The sequence below is a fragment of the Oncorhynchus tshawytscha genome, unplaced genomic scaffold (genome assembly GCF_018296145.1).
Source record: "Oncorhynchus tshawytscha isolate Ot180627B unplaced genomic scaffold, Otsh_v2.0 Un_scaffold_6963_pilon_pilon, whole genome shotgun sequence".
Classification (NCBI taxonomy): Eukaryota; Metazoa; Chordata; class Actinopteri; order Salmoniformes; family Salmonidae; genus Oncorhynchus; species Oncorhynchus tshawytscha.
This window is the reverse complement of record NW_024608762.1, coordinates 1-24921: the sequence shown is the minus strand read 5'-3', so window position 1 is coordinate 24921 and position 24921 is coordinate 1. Positions and strand designations below refer to the sequence as shown.

The following is a 24921-nucleotide window of genomic DNA, read 5'->3' as shown; positions in this document are numbered from 1 at the left end:
TCACGGGGTCCACAGAGTGGGGAAGGCTTCTCGCTCCTCCTGGCTGTACTCATTCAGCCTGCGAGGGATCTCTCTGGGCTGAGGCAGCTCCTCCGTCAGGTTCAGAAGGATGTCCTCAGGAAGATCCTGCCATACAATTACATACAACAGTCATTTCATGGATCTGTATGGCACCTAGGCTCTAGCCAGGGACAGGAACACAGTCTTAGGTTTGTAGGTGTCTTCACTTTTCAGAGGGAAAACACACCTGGGTTAGAGAGAGGTGCAAGTCAATGGAAAATAAGACTTATATTTATATACCGTATAATGAGAAGCTAGAGTCAGACTAGACTTGTCTAAATGCTTTACCACAATGGAAACAAGTCAGACTTGCGTTTATTGGAAACAAGTCAGACTTGCGTTTAATTGGAAACAAGTCAGACTTGCGTTTAATTGGAAACAAGTCAGACTTGCGTTTAATTGGAAACAAGTCAGACTTGCGTTTAATTGGAAACAAGTCAGACTTGCGTTTAATTGGAAACAAGTCAGACTTGCGTTTAATTGGAAACAAGTCAGACTTGCGTTTAATTGGAAACAAGTCAGACTTGCGTTTAATTGGAAACAAGTCAGACTTGCGTTTATTGGAAACAAGTCAGACTTGCGTTTATTGGAAACAAGTCAGACTTGCGTTAATTGGAAACAAGTCAGACTTGCGTTTGGAAACAAGTCAGACTTGCGTTTAATTGGAAACAAGTCAGACTTGCGTTTATTGGAAACAAGTCAAAAACAAGTCAGACTTGCGTTTATTGGAAACAAGTCAGACTTGCGTTTATTGGAAACAAGTCAGACTTGCGTTTATTGGAAACAAGTCAGACTTGTGTTTAGTCAGACTTGTGTTTATTGGAAACAAGTCAGACTTGTGTTAATTGGAAACAAGTCAGACTTGCGTTTAAAACAAGTCAGACTTGCGTTTATTGGAAACAAGTCAGACTTGGAAACAAGTCAGACTTGCGTTAATTGGAAACAAGTCAGACTTGCGTTAATTGGAAACAAGTCAGACTTGTGTTAATTGGAAACAAGTCAGACTTGTGTTATCGCTGATATTTCTATGTCTGTTCTGCTTGTTCTTGGCTGAAAGTGTCATCATTTAAGATGATTAAACAAATTAAAATCAATCAAATCAACATGTCAAGACATTCAGTCCACAACAGGAGAATAAAGACCAGTTATTTTATCTTCAGGGAAGAGGTGTCGTGTGTGGCGTCATTCTTTTTACTAAAACTTCTCATTTCATCTTCACACATATTAGATGTGAAAGTCTTAAAAGGCAAGTCTCACATCTTCAGGGAAGAGGTGTAGCCGTTGCATCATGGTCCTTCTGGAGAGGTTCCTAGGCAGCATCCCGTACACTGCCAGCTTCACTATCTGGAGGAAGAAGAGGAAGATAGAAGAAGAGTGGACTCTGGATCCAGCGCTTGGATAGGCTACTCAGATTCAGTCCCTAATGGCACACTAGCGCACTATATAGGGAATCCTAGATCACTATATAGGGAATCCTAGATCACTATACAGGGAATCCTATTGAACTATATAGGGAATCATATTGAACTATATAGGGAATCCTAGATCACTATACAGGGAATCCTATTGCACTATATAGGGAATCCTAGATCACTATATAGGGAATCCTAGATCACTATACAGGGAATCCCAGCGCACTATACAGGGAATCCCAGATCACTATACAGGGAATCCTAGATCACTATACAGGGAATCCTAGATCACTATACAGGGAATCCTAGATCACTATACAGGGAATCCTAGATCACTATATAGGGAATCCTAGATCACTATACAGGGAATCCTAGATCACTATACAGGGAATCCTAGATCACTATATAGGGAATCCTAGAGCACTATATAGGGAATCCTATTGAACTATATAGGGAATCCTAGATCACTATACAGGGAATCCTATTGAACTATATAGGGAATCCTAGATCACTATATAGGGAATCCTAGATCACTATATAGGGAATCCTAGATCACTATATAGGGAATACCAGAGCACTATACAGGGAATCCTAGATCACTATATAGGGAATAGGGTGCCATTTGGGACACTAACACAGACATTTGATATAAGACAGTTGGATCAGGGTTGTCATGGTTACAGCTCTGGAGAAGAACAAGGTTGAGGTCCATCATTGAACCTTTAATATGTCTCCAGTGGTGACCAGTGGAGATCCTGTTTGGTCCAGACGGGGATACTACTAAGCAGGATCAATGAGTCAGCCAGCTAACTTCCCTCATTTGTTTTTAGAAGTATATGCTTGAAAACGGGCATGGCCTAATTTACCCAACATCCAAAAACACATAAGTTTAGCTTTCTTAAATGAAACCGAAAAACAATAGATATTTCTGGTTGTTCATCCAAGTTAGCTGGCTAAATAATTGATTCTTCTTTGTACAAAACCCTCAGGTCTGTTCTCTATGACCCTGTCCAGAAACAACCCTTCTATTTACCCCTATCCCCTAGTAACACTTGGGTGGATCTGATAGAATGTACTAGATTAAGCAATATGGTAATATCTCCTCTACCTTACCCTCTCTAGATAGTAAAGAGTCTCCCCTGTAGACAACTTTATATACCCCTGCAATATTCTCCTAACATTTTAACAAGCTGTTTCTATTCCTCGTATCCCTCCCTCACTCTGTGGTGTGACACATATTCAGTGTTTCTTGGAGCGACTTGTCACGATCGCCAACTGGTAGCAAATCATTTAGGTCATGTGAAAAAAATGGTGTTATCCTCTAACTAATACCCTGAATGCTCAGCTCGGCAGGTAGCCTAGTGGTTAGAGCGTTGGGCTAGTAACCAAAAGGTTGCTGGATCGAATCCCTGAGCTGACAAGGTAAAAACCTGTCCTTTTGCCCCTGAACAAGGCAGTTAACCCATTGTTCCCCGGTAAATAATAATTTGTTCTTAACTGATAAAATGTGCCTCTGCCCCTCCCTGCTCCCAGCTGCTCCTCCTCTGTCCCTCCCTGCTCCCAGCTGTCCCTCCCTGCTCCCAGCTGTCCCTCCTCTGCCCCCCTCTGTCCCTCCCTGCTCCCAGCTGTCCCTCCCTGCTCCCAGCTGCCCCTCCTCTGCCCCTCCTCTGCCCCTCCCTGCTCCCAGCTGCTACTCCTCTGTCCCTCCTCTGCCCCTCCCTGCTCCCAGCTGCTACCCTCTGTCCCTCCCTGCTCCCAGCTGCTACTCCTCTGCCCCTCCTCTGCCCTCCCTGCTCCCAGCTGCTCCTCCTCTGTCCCTCCCTGCTCCCAGCTGTCCCTCCTCTGCCCCTCCCTGTGCCCAGCTGTCCCTCCTCTGCCCCTCCCTGCTCCCAGCTGTCCCTCCCTGCTCCCAGCTGTCCCTCCTCTGCCCCTCCCTGCTCCCAGCTGCTCCTCCTCTGCCCCTCCCTGCTCCCAGCTGTCCCTCCTCTGCCCCTCCCTGCTCCCAGCTGTCCCTCCTCTGCCCCTCCCTTCTCCCAGCTGCCACTCCCTGCTCCCAGCTGCCCCTCTGCCCCTCCTCTGCCCCGCCCCTGCTCCCAGCTGCTACTCCTCTGCCCCTCCCTGCTCCCAGCTGCCCCTCCTCTGTCCCTCCTCTGCCCCTCCCTGCTCCCAGCTGCTCCTCCTCTGTCCCTCCCTGCTCCCAGCTGTCCCTCCCTGCTCCCAGCTGCACCTCCACTGCCCCTCCCTGCTCCCAGCTGCTCCTCCTCTGTCCCTCCCTGCTCCCAGCTGCCCCTCCCTGCTCCCAGCTGCCCCTCCTCTGCCCCTCCCTGCTCCCAGCTGCCCTTCCTCTGCCCCTCCCTGCTCCCAGCTGCCCCTCCTCTGCCCCTCCCTGCTCCCAGCTGCCCCTCCTCTGCCCCTCCCCCCTCCCTGCTCCCAGCTGCCCCTCCTCTGCCCCTCCCTCCTTCCGTTGGCAAACCAACCATCAAAATGACATGTTATTCCTACATAACCGTCCACCACTCAGATCCATCCTCTGCAATAAGAAAACCAAGTGAGGGGAAGAAAAATCCAAATGTCCCAAAGAAGTAAAAATCTCTTAATATTTGACTTTCTCTCATCTACCATTTCCAGCTTAATCCCTTCATACATATCTATCCCCTGTGAAAATTAAATCAGTCCTACTGCTGTTCAATGACGACCGTGGTGTGTGGAAGACGGATGTGTGTTGTATAGGGACACCATCCGTCACCACGGCTACAGAAGGTGGATGTCACCCCGACGTGATCATTACCCACAATTACCTCTGATAGATTCTCCCCCCGTTGGAATAACTCAGCTAGAGACATGCATCCATCTCATTAATGGAGGTGTAACGTGCTAGAGAAACCTGAGGAGGGCTGGGGAGGGGGAGGAAGATGCAACTGGCCAGGGCTGGGGAGGAGCGCTGAGGAGAGGGATGAGGACAGTTATGTAGAGGTGGGCTGGGGAGGAGCGCTGAGGAGAGGGATGAGGACAGTTATGTAGAGGTGGGCTGGGGAGGAGCGCTGAGGAGAGGGATGAGGACAGTTATGTAGAGGTGGGCTGGGGAGGAGGACTGAGGAGAGGGATGAGGACAGTTATGTAGAGGTGGGCTGGGGAGGAGCACTGAGGAGAGGGATGAGGACAGTTATGTAGAGGTGGGCTGGGGAGGAGCGCTGAGGAGAGGGATGAGGACAGTTATGTAGAGGTGGGCTGGGGAGGAGCGCTGAGGAGAGGGATGAGGACAGTTATGTAGAGGTGGGCTGGGGAGGAGCACTGAGGAGAGGATGAGGACAGTTATGTAGAGGTGGGCTGGGGAGGAGCGCTGAGGAGAGGGATGAGGACAGTTATGTAGATGTGGGCTGGGGAGGAGCACTGAGGAGAGGGATGAGGACAGTTAGGGAGAGGTGGGCTAGGGGAGAGAGGAGGTTTGGGATATACAGTAGCGAGGCTATATACAGTAGCGAGGCTATAAAGGTAGCGAGGCTATATACAGTAGGGAGGCTATAACAGTAGAGAGGCTATAAAAGTAGCGAGGCTACATACAGACACGTGGGCTTAGCTATAGGTACAGTTAATTAGTATATACGTGGGCTTAGCTATAGGTACATTTAATTAGTATATACGTGGGCTTAGCTATAGGTACATTTAATTAGTATATACGTGGGCTTAGCTATAGGTACATTTAATTAGTATATACGTGGGCTTAGCTATAGGTACATTTAATTAGTATATACGTGGGCTTAGCTATAGGTACATTTAATTAGTATATACGTGGGCTTAGCTATAGGTACATTTAATTAGTATATACGTGGGCTTAGCTATAGGTACATTTAATTAGTATATACGTGGGCTTAGCTATAGGTACATTTAATTAGTATATACGTGGGCTTAGCTATAGGTACATTTAATTAGTATATACGTGGGCTTAGCTATAGGTACATTTAATTAGTATATACGTGGGCTTAGCTATAGGTACAGTTAATTAGTATATACGTGGGCTTAGCTATAGGTACATTTAATTAGTATATACGTGGGCTTAGCTATAGGTACAGTTAATTAGTATATACGGGATGAGGTAGAGTTAATTAGTATATACGTGGGCTTAGCTATAGGTAGAGTTAATTAGTATATACGTGGGCTTAGCAATAGGTAGAGTTAATTAGTATATACGTGGGCTTAGCTATAGGTAGAGTTAATTAGTATATACGTGGGCTTAGCAATAGGTAGAGTTAATTAGTATATACGTGGGCTTAGCTATAGGTAGAGTTAATTAGTATACGTGGGCTGGGCTTAGCTATAGGTAGAGTTAATTAGTATATATATGTGGGCTTAGCTATAGGTAGTTAATTAGTATACACGTGGGCTTAGCTATAGGTACAGTTAATTAGTATATACGTGGGCTTAGCTATAGGTACAGTTAATTATTATATACGTGGGCTTAGCTATAGGTACATTAGTATATACGTGGGCTTAGCTATAGGTACATTAGTATATACGTGGGCTTAGCTATAGGTACAGTTATGTTGGGCTGGGGAGGATACGTGGGCTTAGCTATAGGTACATTTAATTAGTATATACGTGGGCTTAGCTATAGGTACATTTAATTAGTATATATGGGCTTAGCTATAGGTACATTAGTATATACGTGGGCTTAGCAATAGGTACATTAGTATATACGTGGGCTGGGCAGGGTACATTAGTATATACGTGGATAGGTACATTAGTATATACGTGGGCTTAGCAATAGGTACATTAGTATATACGTGGGCTTAGCAATAGGTACAGTTAATTAGTATATACGTGGGCTTAGCAATAGGTACAGTTAATTAGTATATACGTGGGCTTAGCTATAGGTACATTTAATTAGTATATACGTGGGCTTAGCTATAGGTACAGTTAATTAGTATATACGTGGGCTTAGCTATAGGTACAGTTAATTAGTATATACGTGGGCTTAGGCTATAGGTACAGTAGTATATAGTTAAAAGTAGTATATACGTGGGCTTAGCTATAGGTACAGTTAATTAGTATATACGTGGGCTTAGCTATAGGTAGGTACTTAGCTATAGGTACATTTAATTAGTATATACGTGGGCTTAGCTATAGGTACAGTTAATTAGTATATACGTGGGCTTAGCTATAGGTACAGTTAATTAGTATATACGTGGGCTTAGCTATAGGTACAGTTAATTAGTATATACGTGGGCTTAGCTATAGGTACAGTTAATTAGTATATACGTGGGCTTAGCTATAGGTACAGTTAATTAGTATATACGTGGGCTTAGCTATAGGTACATTAATTAGTATATACGTGGGCTTAGCTATAGGTACAGTTAATTAGTATATACGTGGGCTTAGCTATAGGTACAGTTAATTAGTATATACGTGGGCTTAGCTATAGGTACATTTAATTAGTATATATATGGGCTTAGCTATAGGTACATTAGTATATACGTGAACCAGCTTAGGATTAGTATATACTGTTGAAGGTACATTTAATTAGTATTTGGGCTTAGCTATAGGTACATTTAATTAGTATATACGTGGGCATAGCTATAGGTACATTAATTAAATATAGTGGGGCTTAGCTATAGGTACATTTAATTAGTATATACGTGGGCTTAGCTATAGGTACAGTTAATTAGTATATACGTGGGCTTAGCTATAGGTACAGTTAATTAGTATATACGTGGGCTTAGCTATAGGTACAGTTAATTAGTATATACGTGGGCTTAGCTATAGGTACAGTTAATTAGTATATATATGTAATAGGTACAGTTAATTAGTATATACGTGGGCTTAGCTATAGGTACATTTAATTAGTATATACGTGGGCTTAGCTATAGATACAGTATAGACGTTCTAGCTAAAGGTCCTGTTAATCCTGTATGTACGTGATTAGCTATAGGTACATTTAATTAATATATATATGTGTGCTGCAGGGTACATTTCCTCAGTGAACCACTTGGGATGGCACTGTTGAAACGTAATGTATTTGAGGCAACACAAACAAAAAAGTATACACTAAAACATAATTAAGACCATCCATCTAAATAAGAGCAAGGCAGAGAGGAGAGAAAACATATATAGCTGAATTGAACCTGAAATGGGTTTAGTTTTATTCCTTGAAAAAGTTCATCTCTGGGTTGTAAATGATCTGTGCTGCTGTTCCTTTATCTTCCTGCACACCCAGCTAGGCCTTTCCCCAGATTACAGCAGACGTTCTCCTAAAGGTCTAATCGTCTGACAGACCTGCATCAGCAGAGATCCTGTGTGTCTGTGATAATACACAAGTGTCTCTGTCTGAAATCCTCCCTGATGATCCTGCAGGAGAACACTCCCCCTCTGGAACCAGAGGGACGGGGACTGTGGACAGACAATTCATTACACCATAATTCATTCTCTCTCTCTCTCTCTCACCAGCGGGCCATTTGTAACCTTTATAGACAAAACACGTCACACAACTGTGGGACAGCTCATATTTCATCACATGAACATCGATACATAACAGCAATAACAAAATGTAACTGCTGTCCTGAACGACATGCAATTCTGACATTTCTATGAAATGCACCCGGCCTGGGAATGAAAGTTTAAAAGGCCGGCCTGGGAATGAAAGTTTAAAGGCTGAAGTTACTGTACACCTGAGAGGACAGTGTTTATTCAGTGTTTCCAAACAGACTGCAGTGGCCCCACCAATAAAACAGTAGTTAACTCACCGGTCAGTTTATTAGGTACACCATCCTGTACACCTAAACGGATCGCTCCTACAGACAGTGAGTCGTCACGTGGCTGTGGCTTGCGCTATAAAACAGTAGTTAACTCACCGGGCAGTTTATTAGGTACACCATCCTGTACACCTAAACGGATCGCTCCTACAGACAGTGAGTCGTCACGTGGCTGTGGCTTGCGCTATAAAACAGTAGTTAACTCACCGGTCAGTTTATTAGGTACACCATCCTGTACACCTAAACGGATCGCTCCTACAGACAGTGAGTCGTCACGTGGCTGTGGCTTGCGGGCAAAACCAGTGACCTAAGCGACTGAGCGCGGTATGATCGTGGGTACCAGGCTCGCCGGACCCAGTACCTCAGAAATGGCCGCATTCCTGGGCTTTTCACACACGACAACGTCTAGAGTTTACTGGGAAACGGAGCGACAAACACAAAACATCCAGTCAGCTGCAGTCCTGTAAACCAGCTGGTTGATGAGAGAGGTGGAAGGAGAAGAATCGTACAAGCTAACAGGCAGGCCACAAACAGAAAAATAACAGCACAGTACAACAGTGGTGTGTTGAACAGCATCTCAGAACACACATCTCGTCGCTCCCTGTCATGGATGGACTGTTGCAACAGACGACCCCACCGGGTTCCACTCCTATCAGCTAATAACAAGGAGAAGTGTCTCCAGTGGGAACATGATCACCAACACTTGAGAAGTGGAAAAACATTCTCTGGTCCGACGAATCGCGGTTTCTGTTGAGTCAACCTGATGGCCATCAGAGTCCTGATGGTGTCAATGGTAACAGGCTGGTTGCTGTGGTGTACCGCCATCGAATCTGCAGCAACTGCGTGATGCCATCGCGTCAACATGGACCAACATCCCTGTGGAATGTTCCCGAAGAATTCTGTCTGTTCTGGAGGCAAAGGGTGGGGTCCAACTCGGTACTAGACGAGTGTACCTAATAAACTGACTTGCAAAAACTTACCGCTTTGGGGTCTTTCGAATGTAGCTGGGTGGCTGTGACTTGTTTAAATCCACCCGGGTACCTTTGGGAAAGAAACAAGACTGACATTAGAGGAAGACAATCAACTTTACACACATAGGCTTAGTCAACCACATCACTCATTACACAGATCAGTTCACATGCTCCATGTTTTCAATGCAGTTCTTCTTGATTGATGAGTAAACACAGGTACAGAATAACACTCGTTTGTGTTCACTGGTTAATTCCATGTGTAACAGACAGACAGTCTGAGGCCTTACTGGGTGTGAGAGGAGTACATCTTCTGTTCCCATTTGTTCCCAGAGAAGGCTATGTGTCTGCTGTTCATGACTACTACATGGTCTCCAACATCACCTGAGGAACACAGAGACACGTGCTCATTAGAAAACATCACAAACTCCGTAGAAACATATTTTGCTGACATGTTCCAAGGGATGTTCCAATAGCTCCTGTCAAAAGATTATCAAGGAATGCAGGAAAAGATTCATCATTTGATTGCCTGCCACCACAAAAAAAAAGTTGGTTTCTGAATTAGATATAATGGGTAGAGAATGATAGTTGACTAAGTGGTTGACTTGCAGGTAGCCTAGTGGTTAGAGTGTAGGGGCAGGCAGGTAGCCTAGTGGTTAGAGTGTAGGGGCAGGCAGGTAGCCTAGTGGTTAGAGTGTAGGGACGGCAGGTAGCCTAGTGGTTAGAGTGTAGCGACGGCAGGTAGCCTAGTGGTTAGAGTGTAGCCTAGTGGTTAGAGTGTAGCGGCAGGTAGCCTAGTGGTTAGAGTGTGGTTAGAGGCAGGCAGGTAGCCTAGTGGTTAGAGTGTAGGGACGGCAGGTAGCCTAGTGGTTAGAGTGTAGGGACGGCAGGTAGCCTAGTGGTTAGAGTGTAGGGACGGCAGGTAGCCTAGTGGTTAGAGTGTTGGGGCGGCAGGTAGCCTAGTGGTTAGAGTGTAGGGACGGCAGGTAGCCTAGTGGTTAGAGTGTAGGGACGGCAGGTAGCCTAGTGGTTAGAGTGTAGGGGGCAGGCCTAGTGGTTAGCCTAGTGGTTAGAGTGTAGGGGCAGGCAGGTAGCCTAGTGGTTAGAGTGTAGGGACGGCAGGTAGCCTAGTGGTTAGAGTGTAGGGACGGCAGGTAGCCTAGTGGTTAGAGTGTGGTTAGGGACGGCAGGTAGCCTAGTGGTTAGAGTGTAGGGACGGCAGGTAGCCTAGTGGTTAGAGTGTAGGGACGGCAGGTAGCCTAGTGGTTAGAGTGTAGCGACGGCAGGTAGCCTAGTGGTTAGAGTGTAGGGGCAGGCAGGTAGCCTAGTGGTTAGAGTGTAGGGGCAGGCAGGTAGCCTAGTGGTTAGAGTGTAGCGACGGCAGGTAGCCTAGTGGTTAGAGTGTAGGGGCAGGTAGCCTAGTGGTTAGGTAGCCTAGTGGTTAGAGTGTGAGAGGACAGGCAGGTAGCCTAGTGGTTAGAGTGTAGGGGCACAGGCAGGTAGCCTAGTGGTTAGAGTGTAGGGGCAGGCAGGTAGCCTAGTGGTTAGAGTGTAGCGACGGCAGGTAGCCTAGTGGTTAGAGTGTAGGGACGGCAGGTAGCCTAGTGGTTAGAGTGTAGGGATGGCAGGTAGCCTAGTGGTTAGAGTGTAGGGACGGCAGGTAGTCTAGTGGTTAGAGTGTAGGGACGGCAGGTAGCCTAGTGGTTAGAGTGTAGGGACGGCAGGTAGCCTAGTGGTTAGAGTGTAGGGACGGCAGGTAGCCTAGTGGTTAGAGTGTAGGGGCAGGCAGGCAGGTAGCCTAGTGGTTAGAGTGTAGGGGCGGCAGGTAGCCTAGTGGTTAGAGCGCTGGACCAGTAACCTAAAGGTAACCGACCAGTAACCGAAATTCCCGAGCTGACAGGTAAAATATGACGTTCTGCACCTGAGCAAGGCAGTTAACCCACTGTTCCCCGGGCGCCGATGACGTAGATGTCAATTAAGGCAGCCGCCCACATCTCTCTAATTAAGAGTGGTTGGGAAAAAACGACAGTCCATCATTACATTAAGACATGAAGGTCAGTCAATACGGAACATTTCTAGAACTTTTAACAGTTTCTTCAAGTCCAGTCGCAAAAACCATCAAGTGTTATAAAGAAACTGGCTCTCATGAGGACCACTACAGGGAAGGAAGACACAGAGTTACCTCTGCTGCAGAGGATACGTTCGTTAGTTACCAGCCTCAGAAATTGCAGCTCAAATAAATCCTTCAGAGTTCAAGTAATGGACATCTCAACATCAACTGTTCAGAGGAGAACAGTTGATGTTCAGGCCTTCATGGTGGAATTGCTGTAAAGAAACCACAACTAAAGGACACCAATAAGAAGAAGAGACATGCTTGGGCCATGAAACACGAGCAATGGACATTAGACCAGTGGACATTAGACCAATGGACATTAGACCAGTGGACATTAGACCGGTGGACATTAGACCGGTGGACATTAGACCGGTGGACATTAGACCAGTGGACATTAGACCGGTGGACATTAGACCGGTGGACATTAGACCGGTGGACATTAGACCGGTGGACATTAGACCGGTGGACATTAGACCGGTGGACATTAGACCGGTGGACATTAGACCGGTGGACATTAGACCGGTGGAAATCTGTCCTTTAGTCTGACGAGTCCAACATTTAGGTTTCTGGTCCCAACCACTCTGTCATAATGAGACACAGAGTAGGTGAATGGAGCATGGATGAGCTGGTGACACTGTCTGTGATTTAATTAGAATTCAAGGCACACTTAACTAGCATGGCTACCACAGCATTCTGCAGTGATACGCCATCCCGCCTGGTTTGCCCTTAGTGGGACTATCATTTGTTTTTCAACAGGACAATCCAGGCTGTGTAATGGCTATTTTATCAAGACGGAGAGTGATGGAGTGCTGCATCAGATGACCTGGGCACCACAATCAGCGACCTCAACCCAATTGAGATGGTTTGGGATCAGTTGGACCACAGAGTGAAGGAAAAGCAGCCAACAAGTGTTCAGCATATGCCGGAACGCCTTCAAGACTGTTGGAAAAGCATTCCAGGTGAAACTGGTTGAGAGAATGCCAAGAGTGTGAAAAGCTGTCATCAAGGCAAAGGGTGGCTGCTTTGAAGAAAGTAAAATATAAAATATATTTTGATTTGTTTAACACATTTTTGGTTACTACATGATTCCATGTGTGTTATTTCATAGTTGTGATGTCTTCACAATTATTCCACAATGTAGAAAATAGTAAAAAAAATAAAGAAAAATGACTGAGTAGGTGTGTCCAAACTTTTGACTGGTACTATATAAAACAAGAGAATAAACCCTTCTTAGTTTGAATGGTCATTCAACAACCAGCATGAAGCATTTAATAGAAAAGGTAAAACAGGGTTATAGAATAGGATTCCAGCCGTTAACAGAGCACAGCTCCAGGGATGAGAGGAAAGTAATGGGCCTGGTTCTCCATCCCTCAGGGTCCCTGCCCACACACAACCATTAACAGAGCACAGCTCCAGGGATGAGGGGAAAGTAATGGACCTGGTTCTCCATCCCTCAGGGTCCCTGCCCACACACAACCGTTAACAGAGCACAGCTCCAGGGATGAGGGAAAGTAATGGGCCTGGTTCTCCATCCCTCAGGGTCCCTGCCCACACACAACCGTTAACAGAGCACAGCTCCAGGGATGAGGGGAAAGTAATGGACCTGGTTCTCCATCCCTCAGGGTCCCTGCCCACACACAACCGTTAACAGAGCACAGCTCCAGGGATGAGGGAAAGTAATGGACCTGGTTCTCCATCCCTCAGGGTCCCTGCCCACACACAACCGTTAACAGAGCACAGCTCCAGGGATGAGGGGAAAGTAATGGACCTGGTTCTCCATCCCTCAGGGTCCCTGCCCACACACAACCATTAACAGAGCACAGCTCCAGGGAAGAGGGGAAAGTAATGGACCTGGTTCTCCATCCCTCAGGGTCCCTGCCCACACACAACCGTTAACAGAGCACAGCTCCAGGGAAGAGGGGAAAGTAATGGACCTGGTTCTCCATCCCTCAGGGTCCCTGCCCACACACAACCGTTAACAGAGCACAGCTCCAGGGAAGAGGGGAAAGTAATGGACCTGGTTCTCCATCCCTCAGGGTCCCTGCCCACACACAACCATTAACAGAGCACAGCTCCAGGGAAGAGGGGAAAGTAATGGACCTGGTTCTCCATCCCTCAGGGTCCCTGCCCACACACAACCATTAACAGAGCACAGCTCCAGGGAAGAGGGGAAAGTAATGGACCTGGTTCTCCATCCCTCAGGGTCCCTGCCCACACACAACCGTTAACAGAGCACAGCTCCAGGGATGAGGGAAAGTAATGGACCTGGTTCTCCATCCCTCAGGGTCCCTGCCCACACACAACCGTTAACAGAGCACAGCTCCAGGGATGAGGGGAAAGTAATGGACCTGGTTCTCCATCCCTCAGGGTCCCTGCCCACACACAACCGTTAACAGAGCACAGCTCCAGGGAAGAGGGGAAAGTAATGGACCTGGTTCTCCATCCCTCAGGGTCCCTGCCCACACACAACCGTTAACAGAGCACAGCTCCAGGGAAGAGGGAAAGTAATGGACCTGGTTCTCCATCCCTCAGGGTCCCTGCCCACACACAACCGTTAACAGAGCACAGCTCCAGGGAAGAGGGGAAAGTAATGGACCTGGTTCTCCATCCCTCAGGGTCCCTGCCCACACACAACCGTTAACAGAGCACAGCTCCAGGGAAGAGGGGAAAGTAATGGACCTGGTTCTCCATCCCTCAGGGTCCCTGCCCACACACAACCGTTAACAGAGCACAGCTCCAGGGAAGAGGGAAAGTAATGGACCTGGTTCTCCATCCCTCAGGGTCCCTGCCCACACACAACCGTTAACAGAGCACAGCTCCAGGGATGAGGAAAGTAATGGACCTGGTTCTCCATCCCTCAGGGTCCCTGCCCACACACAACCGTTAACAGAGCACAGCTCCAGGGATGAGGGGAAAGTAATGGACCTGGTTCTCCATCCCTCAGGGTCCCTGCCCACACACAACCGTTAACAGAGCACAGCTCCAGGGATGAGAGGGAAAGTAATGGACCTGGTTCTCCATCCCTCAGGGTCCAGGCCCACACACAACCATTAACAGAGCACAGCTCCAGGGAAGAGGGAAAGTAATGGACCTGGTTCTCCATCCCTCAGGGTCCCTGCCCACACACAACCATTAACAGAGCACAGCTCCAGGGATGAGGGGAAAGTAATGGACCTGGTTCTCCATCCCTCAGGGTCCCTGCCCACACACAACCGTTAACAAAGCACAGCTCCAGGGATGAGGGGAAAGTAATGGACCTGGTTCTCCATCCCTCAGGGTCCCTGCCCACACACAACCGTTAACAGAGCACAGCTCCAGGGATGAGGGGAAAGTAATGGACCTGGTTCTCCATCCCTCAGGGTCCCTGCCCACACACAACCATTAACAGAGCACAGCTCCAGGGATGAGAGGAAAGTAATGGGCCTGGTTCTCCATCCCTCAGGGTCCCTGCCCACACACAACCGTTAACAGAGCACAGCTCCAGGGATGAGGGGAAAGTAATGGGCCTGGTTCTCCATCCCTCAGGGTCCCTGCCCACACACAACCGTTAACAGAGCACAGCTCCAGGGATGAGGGGAAAGTAATGGGCCTGGTTCTCCATCCCTCAGGGTCCCTGCCCACACACAACCGTTAACAGAGCACAGCTCCAGGGATGAGAGGAAAGTAATGGACCTGGTTCTCCATCCCTCAGGGTCCCTGCCCACACACAACCGTTAACAGAGCACAGCTCCAGGGATGAGAGGAAAGTAATGGACCTGGTTCTCCATCCCTCAGGGTCCCTGCCCACACACAACCGTTAACAGAGCACAGCTCCAGGGATGAGAGGAAAGTAATGGACCTGGTTCTCCATCCCTCAGGGTCCCTGCCCACACACAACCGTTAACAGAGCACAGCTCCAGGGAAGAGGGGAAAGTAATGGACCTGGTTCTCCATCCCTCAGGGTCCCTGCCCACACACAACCGTTAACAGAGCACAGCTCCAGGGATGAGAGGAAAGTAATGGACAGGGTTCTCCATCCCTCAGGGTCCCTGCCCACACACAACCGTTAACAGAGCACAGCTCCAGGGATGAGGGAAAGTAATGGACCTGGTTCTCTATCCCTCAGGGTCCCTGCCCACACACAACCATTAACAGAGCACAGCTCCAGGGAAGAGGGGAAAGTAATGGGCCTGGTTCTCCATCCCTCAGGGTCCCTGCCCACACACAACCATTAACAGAGCACAGCTCCAGGGATGAGAGGAAAGTAATGGGCCTGGTTCTCCATCCCTCAGGGTCCCTGCCCACACACAACCGTTAACAGAGCACAGCTCCAGGGATGAGGGGAAAGTAATGGGCCTGGTTCTCCATCCCTCAGGGTCCCTGCCCACACACAACCGTTAACAGAGCACAGCTCCAGGGATGAGGGGAAAGTAATGGACCTGGTTCTCTATCCCTCAGGGTCCCTGCCCACACACAACCGTTAACAGAGCACAGCTCCAGGGATGAGAGGAAAGTAATGGGCCTGGTTCTCCATCCCTCAGGGTCCCTGCCCACACACAACCGTTAACAGAGCACAGCTCCAGGGATGAGGGGAAAGTAATGGACCTGGTTCTCCATCCCTCAGGGTCCCTGCCCACACACAACCGTTAACAGAGCACAGCTCCAGGGAAGAGGGAAAGTAATGGACCTGGTTCTCCATCCCTCAGGGTCCCTGCCCACACACAACCGTTAACAGAGCACAGCTCCAGGGAAGAGGGGAAAGTAATGGACCTGGTTCTCCATCCCTCAGGGTCCCTGCCCACACACAACCGTTAACAGAGCACAGCTCCAGGGAAGAGGGGAAAGTAATGGACCTGGTTCTCCATCCCTCAGGGTCCCTGCCCACACACAACCGTTAACAGAGCACAGCTCCAGGGAAGAGGGGAAAGTAATGGACCTGGTTCTCCATCCCTCAGGGTCCCTGCCCACACACAACCGTTAACAGAGCACAGCTCCAGGGATGAGGGGAAAGTAATGGACCTGGTTCTCCATCCCTCAGGGTCCCTGCCCACACACAACCATTAACAGAGCACAGCTCCAGGGAAGAGGGGAAAGTAATGGACCTGGTTCTCCATCCCTCAGGGTCCCTGCCCACACACAACCGTTAACAGAGCACAGCTCCAGGGAAGAGGGGAAAGTAATGGACCTGGTTCTCTATCCCTCAGGGTCCCTGTCCACACACAACCATTAACAGAGCACAGCTCCAGGGATGAGAGGAAAGTAATGGACCTGGTTCTCTATCCCTCAGGGTCCCTGCCCACACACACCGTTAACAGAGCACAGCTCCAGGGATGAGGGGAAAGTAATGGACCTGGTTCTCCATCCCTCAGGGTCCCTGCCCACACACAACCGTTAACAGAGCACAGCTCCAGGGAAGAGGGGAAAGTAATGGACCTGGTTCTCCATCCCTCAGGGTCCCTGCCCACACACAACCGTTAACAGAGCACAGCTCCAGGGAAGAGGGGAAAGTAATGGACCTGGTTCTCCATCCCTCAGGGTCCCTGCCCACACACAACCGTTAACAGAGCACAGCTCCAGGGAAGAGGGGAAAGTAATGGACCTGGTTCTCCATCCCTCAGGGTCCCTGCCCACACACAACCGTTAACAGAGCACAGCTCCAGGGAAGAGGGGAAAGTAATGGACCTGGTTCTCCATCCCTCAGGGTCCCTGCCCACACACAACCGTTAACAGAGCACAGCTCCAGGGAAGAGGGGAAAGTAATGGACCTGGTTCTCCATCCCTCAGGGTCCCTGCCCACACACAACCGTTAACAGAGCACAGCTCCAGGGATGAGGGGAAAGTAATGGACCTGGTTCTCCATCCCTCAGGGTCCCTGCCCACACACAACCGTTAACAGAGCACAGCTCCAGGGATGAGGGGAAAGTAATGGACCTGGTTCTCCATCCCTCAGGGTCCCTGCCCACACACAACCGTTAACAGAGCACAGCTCCAGGGATGAGAGGAAAGTAATGGACCTGGTTCTCCATCCCTCAGGGTCCAGGCCCACACACAACCATTAACAGAGCACAGCTCCAGGGAAGAGGGGAAAGTAATGGACCTGGTTCTCCATCCCTCAGGGTCCCTGCCCACACACAACCATTAACAGAGCACAGCTCCAGGGATGAGGGGAAAGTAATGGACCTGGTTCTCCATCCCTCAGGGTCCCTGCCCACACACAACCGTTAACAAAGCACAGCTCCAGGGATGAGGGGAAAGTAATGGACCTGGTTCTCCATCCCTCAGGGTCCCTGCCCACACACAACCGTTAACAGAGCACAGCTCCAGGGATGAGGGGAAAGTAATGGACCTGGTTCTCTATCCCTCAGGGTCCCTGCCCACACACAACCATTAACAGAGCACAGCTCCAGGGATGAGAGGAAAGTAATGGACCTGGTTCTCCATCCCTCAGGGTCCCTGCCCACACACAACCGTTAACAGAGCACAGCTCCAGGGATGAGAGGAAAGTAATGGGCCTGGTTCTCCATCCCTCAGGGTCCCTGCCCACACACAACCGTTAACAGAGCACAGCTCCAGGGATGAGGGGAAAGTAATGGGCCTGGTTCTCCATCCCTCAGGGTCCCTGCCCACACACAACCGTTAACAGAGCACAGCTCCAGGGATGAGAGGAAAGTAATGGACCTGGTTCTCCATCCCTCAGGGTCCCTGCCCACACACAACCGTTAACAGAGCACAGCTCCAGGGATGAGGGGAAAGTAATGGACCTGGTTCTCCATCCCTCAGGGTCCCTGCCCACACACAACCGTTAACAGAGCACAGCTCCAGGGATGAGAGGAAAGTAATGGACCTGGTTCTCCATCCCTCAGGGTCCCTGCCCACACACAACCGTTAACAGAGCACAGCTCCAGGGAAGAGGGGAAAGTAATGGACCTGGTTCTCCATCCCTCAGGGTCCCTGCCCACACACAACCGTTAACAGAGCACAGCTCCAGGGATGAGAGGAAAGTAATGGACAGGGTTCTCCATCCCTCAGGGTCCCTGCCCACACACAACCGTTAACAGAGCACAGCTCCAGGGATGAGGGGAAAGTAATGGACCTGGTTCTCTATCCCTCAGGGTCCCTGCCCACACACAACCATTAACAGAGCACAGCTCCAGGGAAGAGGGGAAAGTAATGGGCCTGGTTCTCCATCCCTCAGGGTCCCTGCCCACACACAACCGTTAACAGAGCACAGCTCCAGGGAAGAGGGGAAAGTAATGGACCTGGTTCTCCATCCCTCAGGGTCCCTGCCCACACACAACCGTTAACAGAGCACAGCTCCAGGGAAGAGGGGAAAGTAATGGACCTGGTTCTCCATCCCTCAGGGTCCCTGCCCACACACAACCATTAACAGAGCACAGCTCCAGGGAAGAGGGGAAAGTAATGGACCTGGTTCTCCATCCCTCAGGGTCCCTGCCCACACACAACCGTTAACAGAGCACAGCTCCAGGGATGAGGGGAAAGTAATGGACCTGGTTCTCCATCCCTCAGGGTCCCTGCCCACACACAACCGTTAACAGAGCACAGCTCCAGGGATGAGAGGAAAGTAATGGACCTGGTTCTCCATCCCTCAGGGTCCAGGCCCACACACAACCATTAACAGAGCACAGCTCCAGGGAAGAGGGGAAAGTAATGGACCTGGTTCTCCATCCCTCAGGGTCCCTGCCCACACACAACCATTAACAGAGCACAGCTCCAGGGATGAGGGGAAAGTAATGGACCTGGTTCTCCATCCCTCAGGGTCCCTGCCCACACACAACCGTTAACAAAGCACAGCTCCAGGGATGAGGGGAAAGTAATGGACCTGGTTCTCCATCCCTCAGGGTCCCTGCCCACACACAACCGTTAACAGAGCACAGCTCCAGGGATGAGGGGAAAGTAATGGACCTGGTTCTCCATCCCTCAGGGTCCCTGCCCACACACAACCATTAACAGAGCACAGCTCCAGGGATGAGAGGAAAGTAATGGACCTGGTTCTCCATCCCTCAGGGTCCCTGCCCACACACAACCGTTAACAGAGCACAGCTCCAGGGATGAGGGGAAAGTAATGGGCCTGGTTCTCCATCCCTCAGGGTCCCTGCCCACACACAACCGTTAACAGAGCACAGCTCCAGGGATGAGGGGAAAGTAATGGGCCTGGTTCTCCATCCCTCAGGGTCCCTGCCCACACACAACCGTTAACAGAGCACAGCTCCAGGGATGAGAGGAAAGTAATGGACCTGGTTCTCCATCCCTCAGGGTCCCTGCCCACACACAACCGTTAACAGAGCACAGCTCCAGGGATGAGGGGAAAGTAATGGACCTGGTTCTCCATCCCTCAGGGTCCCTGCCCACACACAACCGTTAACAGAGCACAGCTCCAGGGATGAGGAAAGTAATGGACCTGGTTCTCCATCCCTCAGGGTCCCTGCCCACACACAACCGTTAACAGAGCACAGCTCCAGGGAAGAGGGGAAAGTAATGGACCTGGTTCTCCATCCCTCAGGGTCCCTGCCCACACACAACCGTTAACAGAGCACAGCTCCAGGGATGAGAGGAAAGTAATGGACAGGGTTCTCCATCCCTCAGGGTCCCTGCCCACACACAACCGTTAACAGAGCACAGCTCCAGGGATGAGGGGAAAGTAATGGACCTGGTTCTCCATCCCTCAGGGTCCCTGCCCACACACAACCGTTAACAGAGCACAGCTCCAGGGAAGAGGGGAAAGTAATGGGCCTGGTTCTCCATCCCTCAGGGTCCCTGCCCACACACAACCGTTAACAGAGCACAGCTCCAGGGAAGAGGGGAAAGTAATGGACCTGGTTCTCCATCCCTCAGGGTCCCTGCCCACACACAACCGTTAACAGAGCACAGCTCCAGGGAAGAGGGGAAAGTAATGGACCTGGTTCTCCATCCCTCAGGGTCCCTGCCCACACACAACCGTTAACAGAGCACAGCTCCAGGGAAGAGGGGAAAGTAATGGACCTGGTTCTCCATCCCTCAGGGTCCCTGCCCACACACAACCGTTAACAGAGCACAGCTCCAGGAAGAGGGGAAAGTAATGGACCTGGTTCTCCATCCCTCAGGGTCCCTGCCCACACACAACCGTTAACAGAGCACAGCTCCAGGGAAGAGGGGAAAGTAATGGACCTGGTTCTCTATCCCTCAGGGTCCCTGTCCACACACAACCATTAACAGAGCACAGCTCCAGGGATGAGAGGAAAGTAATGGACCTGGTTCTCTATCCCTCAGGGTCCCTGTCCACACACAACCATTAACAGAGCACAGCTCCAGGGATGAGAGGAAAGTAATGGACCTGGTTCTCCATCCCTCAGGGTCCCTGCCCACACACAACCGTTAACAGAGCACAGCTCCAGGGATGAGAGGAAAGTAATGGACCTGGTTCTCCATCCCTCAGGGTCCCTGCCCACACACAACCATTAACAGAGCACAGCTCCAGGGAAGAGGGGAAAGTAATGGACCTGGTTCTCCATCCCTCAGGGTCCCTGCCCACACACAACCATTAACAGAGCACAGCTCCAGGGATGAGGGGAAAGTAATGGACCTGGTTCTCCATCCCTCAGGGTCCCTGCCCACACACAACCGTTAACAAAGCACAGCTCCAGGGATGAGGGGAAAGTAATGGACCTGGTTCTCCATCCCTCAGGGTCCCTGCCCACACACAACCGTTAACAGAGCACAGCTCCAGGGATGAGGGGAAAGTAATGGACCTGGTTCTCCATCCCTCAGGGTCCCTGCCCACACACAACCATTAACAGAGCACAGCTCCAGGGATGAGAGGAAAGTAATGGGCCTGGTTCTCCATCCCTCAGGGTCCCTGCCCACACACAACCGTTAACAGAGCACAGCTCCAGGGATGAGGGAAAGTAATGGACCTGGTTCTCCATCCCTCAGGGTCCCTGCCCACACACAACCGTTAACAGAGCACAGCTCCAGGGATGAGGGAAAGTAATGGACCTGGTTCTCCATCCCTCAGGGTCCCTGCCCACACACAACCGTTAACAGAGCACAGCTCCAGGGATGAGGGAAAGTAATGGACCTGGTTCTCCATCCCTCAGGGTCCCTGCCCACACACAACCGTTAACAGAGCACAGCTCCAGGGATGAGGGGAAAGTAATGGACCTGGTTCTCCATCCCTCAGGGTCCCTGCCCACACACAACCGTTAACAGAGCACAGCTCCAGGGATGAGAGGAAAGTAATGGACCTGGTTCTCCATCCCTCAGGGTCCCTGCCCACACACAACCGTTAACAGAGCACAGCTCCAGGGATGAGGGAAAGTAATGGACCTGGTTCTCCATCCCTCAGGGTCCCTGCCCACACACAACCGGAGCACAGCTCCAGGGATGAGGGAAAGTAATGGACCTGGTTCTCCATCCCTCAGGGTCCCTGCCCACACACAACCATTAACAGAGCACAGCTCCAGGGAAGAGGGGAAAGTAATGGACCTGGTTCTCCATCCCTCAGGGTCCCTGCCCACACACAACCGTTAACAGAGCACAGCTCCAGGGATGAGGGGAAAGTAATGGACCTGGTTCTCCATCCCTCAGGGTCCCTGCCCACACACAACCATTAACAGAGCACAGCTCCAGGGAAGAGGGGAAAGTAATGGACCTGGTTCTCCATCCCTCAGGGTCCCTGCCCACACACAACCGTTAACAGAGCACAGCTCCAGGGATGAGGGGAAAGTAATGGACCTGGTTCTCCATCCCTCAGGGTCCCTGCCCACACACAACCGTTAACAGAGCACAGCTCCAGGGAAGAGGGGAAAGTAATGGACAGGGTTCTCTATCCCTCAGGGTCCCTGCCCACACACAACCGTTAACAGAGCACAGCTCCAGGGAAGAGGGGAAAGTAATGGACAGGGTTCTCCATCCCTCAGGGTCCCTGCCCACACACAACCATTAACAGAGCACAGCTCCAGGGATGAGGGAAAGTAATGGACCTGGTTCTCCATCCCTCAGGGTCCCTGCCCACACACAACCGTTAACAGAGCACAGCTCCAGGGATGAGGGGAAAGTAATGGACCTGGTTCTCCATCCCTCAGGGTCCCTGCCCACACACAACCGTTAACAGAGCACAGCTCCAGGGATGAGGGGAAAGTAATGGACCTGGTTCTCCATCCCTCAGGGTCCCTGCCCACACACAACCGTTAACAGAGCACAGCTCCAGGGAAGAGGAAAGTAATGGACCTGGTTCTCCATCCCTCAGGGTCCCTGCCCACACACAACCGTTAACAGAGCACAGCTCCAGGGAAGAGGGGAAAGTAATGGACCTGGGTTCTCTATCCCTCAGGGTCCCTGCCCACACACAACCGTTAACAGAGCACAGCTCCAGGGAAGAGGGGAAAGTAATGGACAGGGTTCTCCATCCCTCAGGGTCCCTGCCCACACACAACAGAGCCGTTAACAGAGCACAGCTCCAGGGAAGAGGGAAGAAAGTAATGGACAGGGTTCTCCATCCCTCAGGGTCCCTGCCCACACACAACCGTTAACAGAGCACAGCTCCAGGGATGAGAGGAAAGTAATGGACCTGGTTCTCCATCCCTCAGGGTCCCTGCCCACACACAACCGTTAACAGAGCACAGCTCCAGGGATGAGAGGAAAGTAATGGACCTGGTTCTCTATCCCTCAGGGTCCCTGCCCACACACAACCGTTAACAGAGCACAGCTCCAGGGAGGCACTGTATCTCAGTGCAAGAGGCGTCACTATAGTACCAGGTTCGAATCCAGGCTGTATCACATTGGGAGTCCCATAGGGCGGCGCACAATTGCCCCAGCGTTGGCCGGGTTTGGCCGGGGTAGGTCGTCATTGTAAATAAGAATTTGTTAACTGACTTGCCTGGTTAAAGGTTACACATGTCCCTCAGGGTCCCTGTTCACACACATGGACCTTCACATCAGGTGACAAGGCATTCACCTCACAGTCAAATCAAATTAGGTGTTGAAGGAATGCTGAAGGCAGTTGATGAAAAATAAGTGGTGTGTGGGTACTATGCCTTCTGGTTATGTGCATAGTTGGGGTCTATTGGTTTCCCAGTGATACTTTAGCGCCACCATGTGGTCATTGTTATAGCCGCAAACAAATCTCTGAATATGGAGAATATGTCCTGGCTGGCTGTGAAGAAAACATCAAATTAAATACTCAAATCAACTGCAGACTGTATTGCACAGTCACACACATTCAGGAAAACACATTTCTAAAACGGGCATACTAGCTGGCTGTCTACTTACTCAGTGCATGGTAGATAGGTTTGTGTTTCCCTGTAGCCTGATTGCACACATAGTGGCAATCTTCCCTGGAGGCTGCATCCGAGCGTCTATCAGGTACCACGACCTGGCAAAGGTAGCCCATTGCTGAATACGGGGAACAGAGAGAGAGAGATCAAGTCAATTCAGAGTTTCAGACACAGTAGTAGCACAGCATCCCTCACCAACACACAGTTGTCAGCTCTCAAGCCACAAACATGTAGCTGCCGGCTGGCTTGGGCACACGGATTATATTCATACAATGAATCATTGCAAGAAAAGATCCCACTGTAATTTAAGACTACGATTAATAAAGAGATTAGCTAGCTGGACAGATTGCGGATAGCTAGCTAGCTAACGTTAGCTACATGTACCATCGGATAGCGATGAGTTTTGCATATAACTGACACATTTACACATTTAATGCTGGTTCTAAATACAATTACATATAAAAACAATTAAGTATTACCTGGGCAGATTTCGTAAAACTGGACATACTACTTGAATTACGAGCACATCATTCCAGATTGACCCCCAATGTGAGCAGATGGTGCAGCGTTGTATTGAGTCGAAACATGGATTAAAAAAACTACGTTCCTGGGTCCAAATAGTAAATCTGTTCTTGAAATCCTGAATGGATAACTAGTACATTTTCGATGAATAATATGTAACTGATTATATTGTTATATTTTAGGGAGAAAACCATCAACTAATATGCAAAAAAAAAATGGTTTTGATAATATCGCTCATGGTCATTAAACATGTATTTTCCGGCCGGTTGTATTTTGAAGTCGCGCCTTGACGTCACCAGAACTCTAGATGACAACTTCCGTTTCACCAGCGAGAGAGAGAGAGAGAGAGCGCGCGGAAATGAATTTGATAATACGAAAAAAAGTCCACACAACTTTTTATTTACATTTATACTGAACACTGATGGTAGAGTATTCAGAGGAATGGATCGGTACGTGCTAGTTGTTTCTTTTAACCAAGAAGAGGATAAATGCGCGAAGGGTACGTTAACCATAGCTTTGTAGCGGACTCGATTTCGTGTTGTTCCCTACTGTAGTAGGAAGCAGCAGAGCCATCTATAGTAGAAAGGATGATAAACATACTATGAGAAATGGTGGTGTTCTTGTAAATGTAAGTCATAACTACTTGAATTATTGTAATCGTTTATTTTACAGCATTGGACGCTGCCAAACAGATATATGATAAACTGGGAGCATCGCCAGTTGTAGTTCAAAACGGAGGGTTTCTCTGTTTCCAGGTAAGCCAATGCATTGTTTGTGTGTGTCAGGTGTCTTGCTTGCAGAAACGATTGCAATATGTCTGCCTGCTTTTAAATATTGTAAGGGGTTAAG

General features: G+C 49.6%; 1 protein-coding gene across 1 annotated transcript; it reads right to left on the bottom strand.

Moving 5' to 3' along the window:
* Positions 1-24154, bottom strand: LOC121843794 (39S ribosomal protein L13, mitochondrial-like). Its single transcript, XM_042313610.1, is given in 7 exon segments — positions 1-126; positions 1318-1404; positions 9199-9259; positions 9477-9570; positions 23546-23572; positions 23575-23668; positions 24030-24154. Coding segments are annotated over 7 exon segments (516 nt in total). The 5' UTR covers positions 24057-24154.
* Positions 24155-24921: the final 767 nt, after the last annotated feature.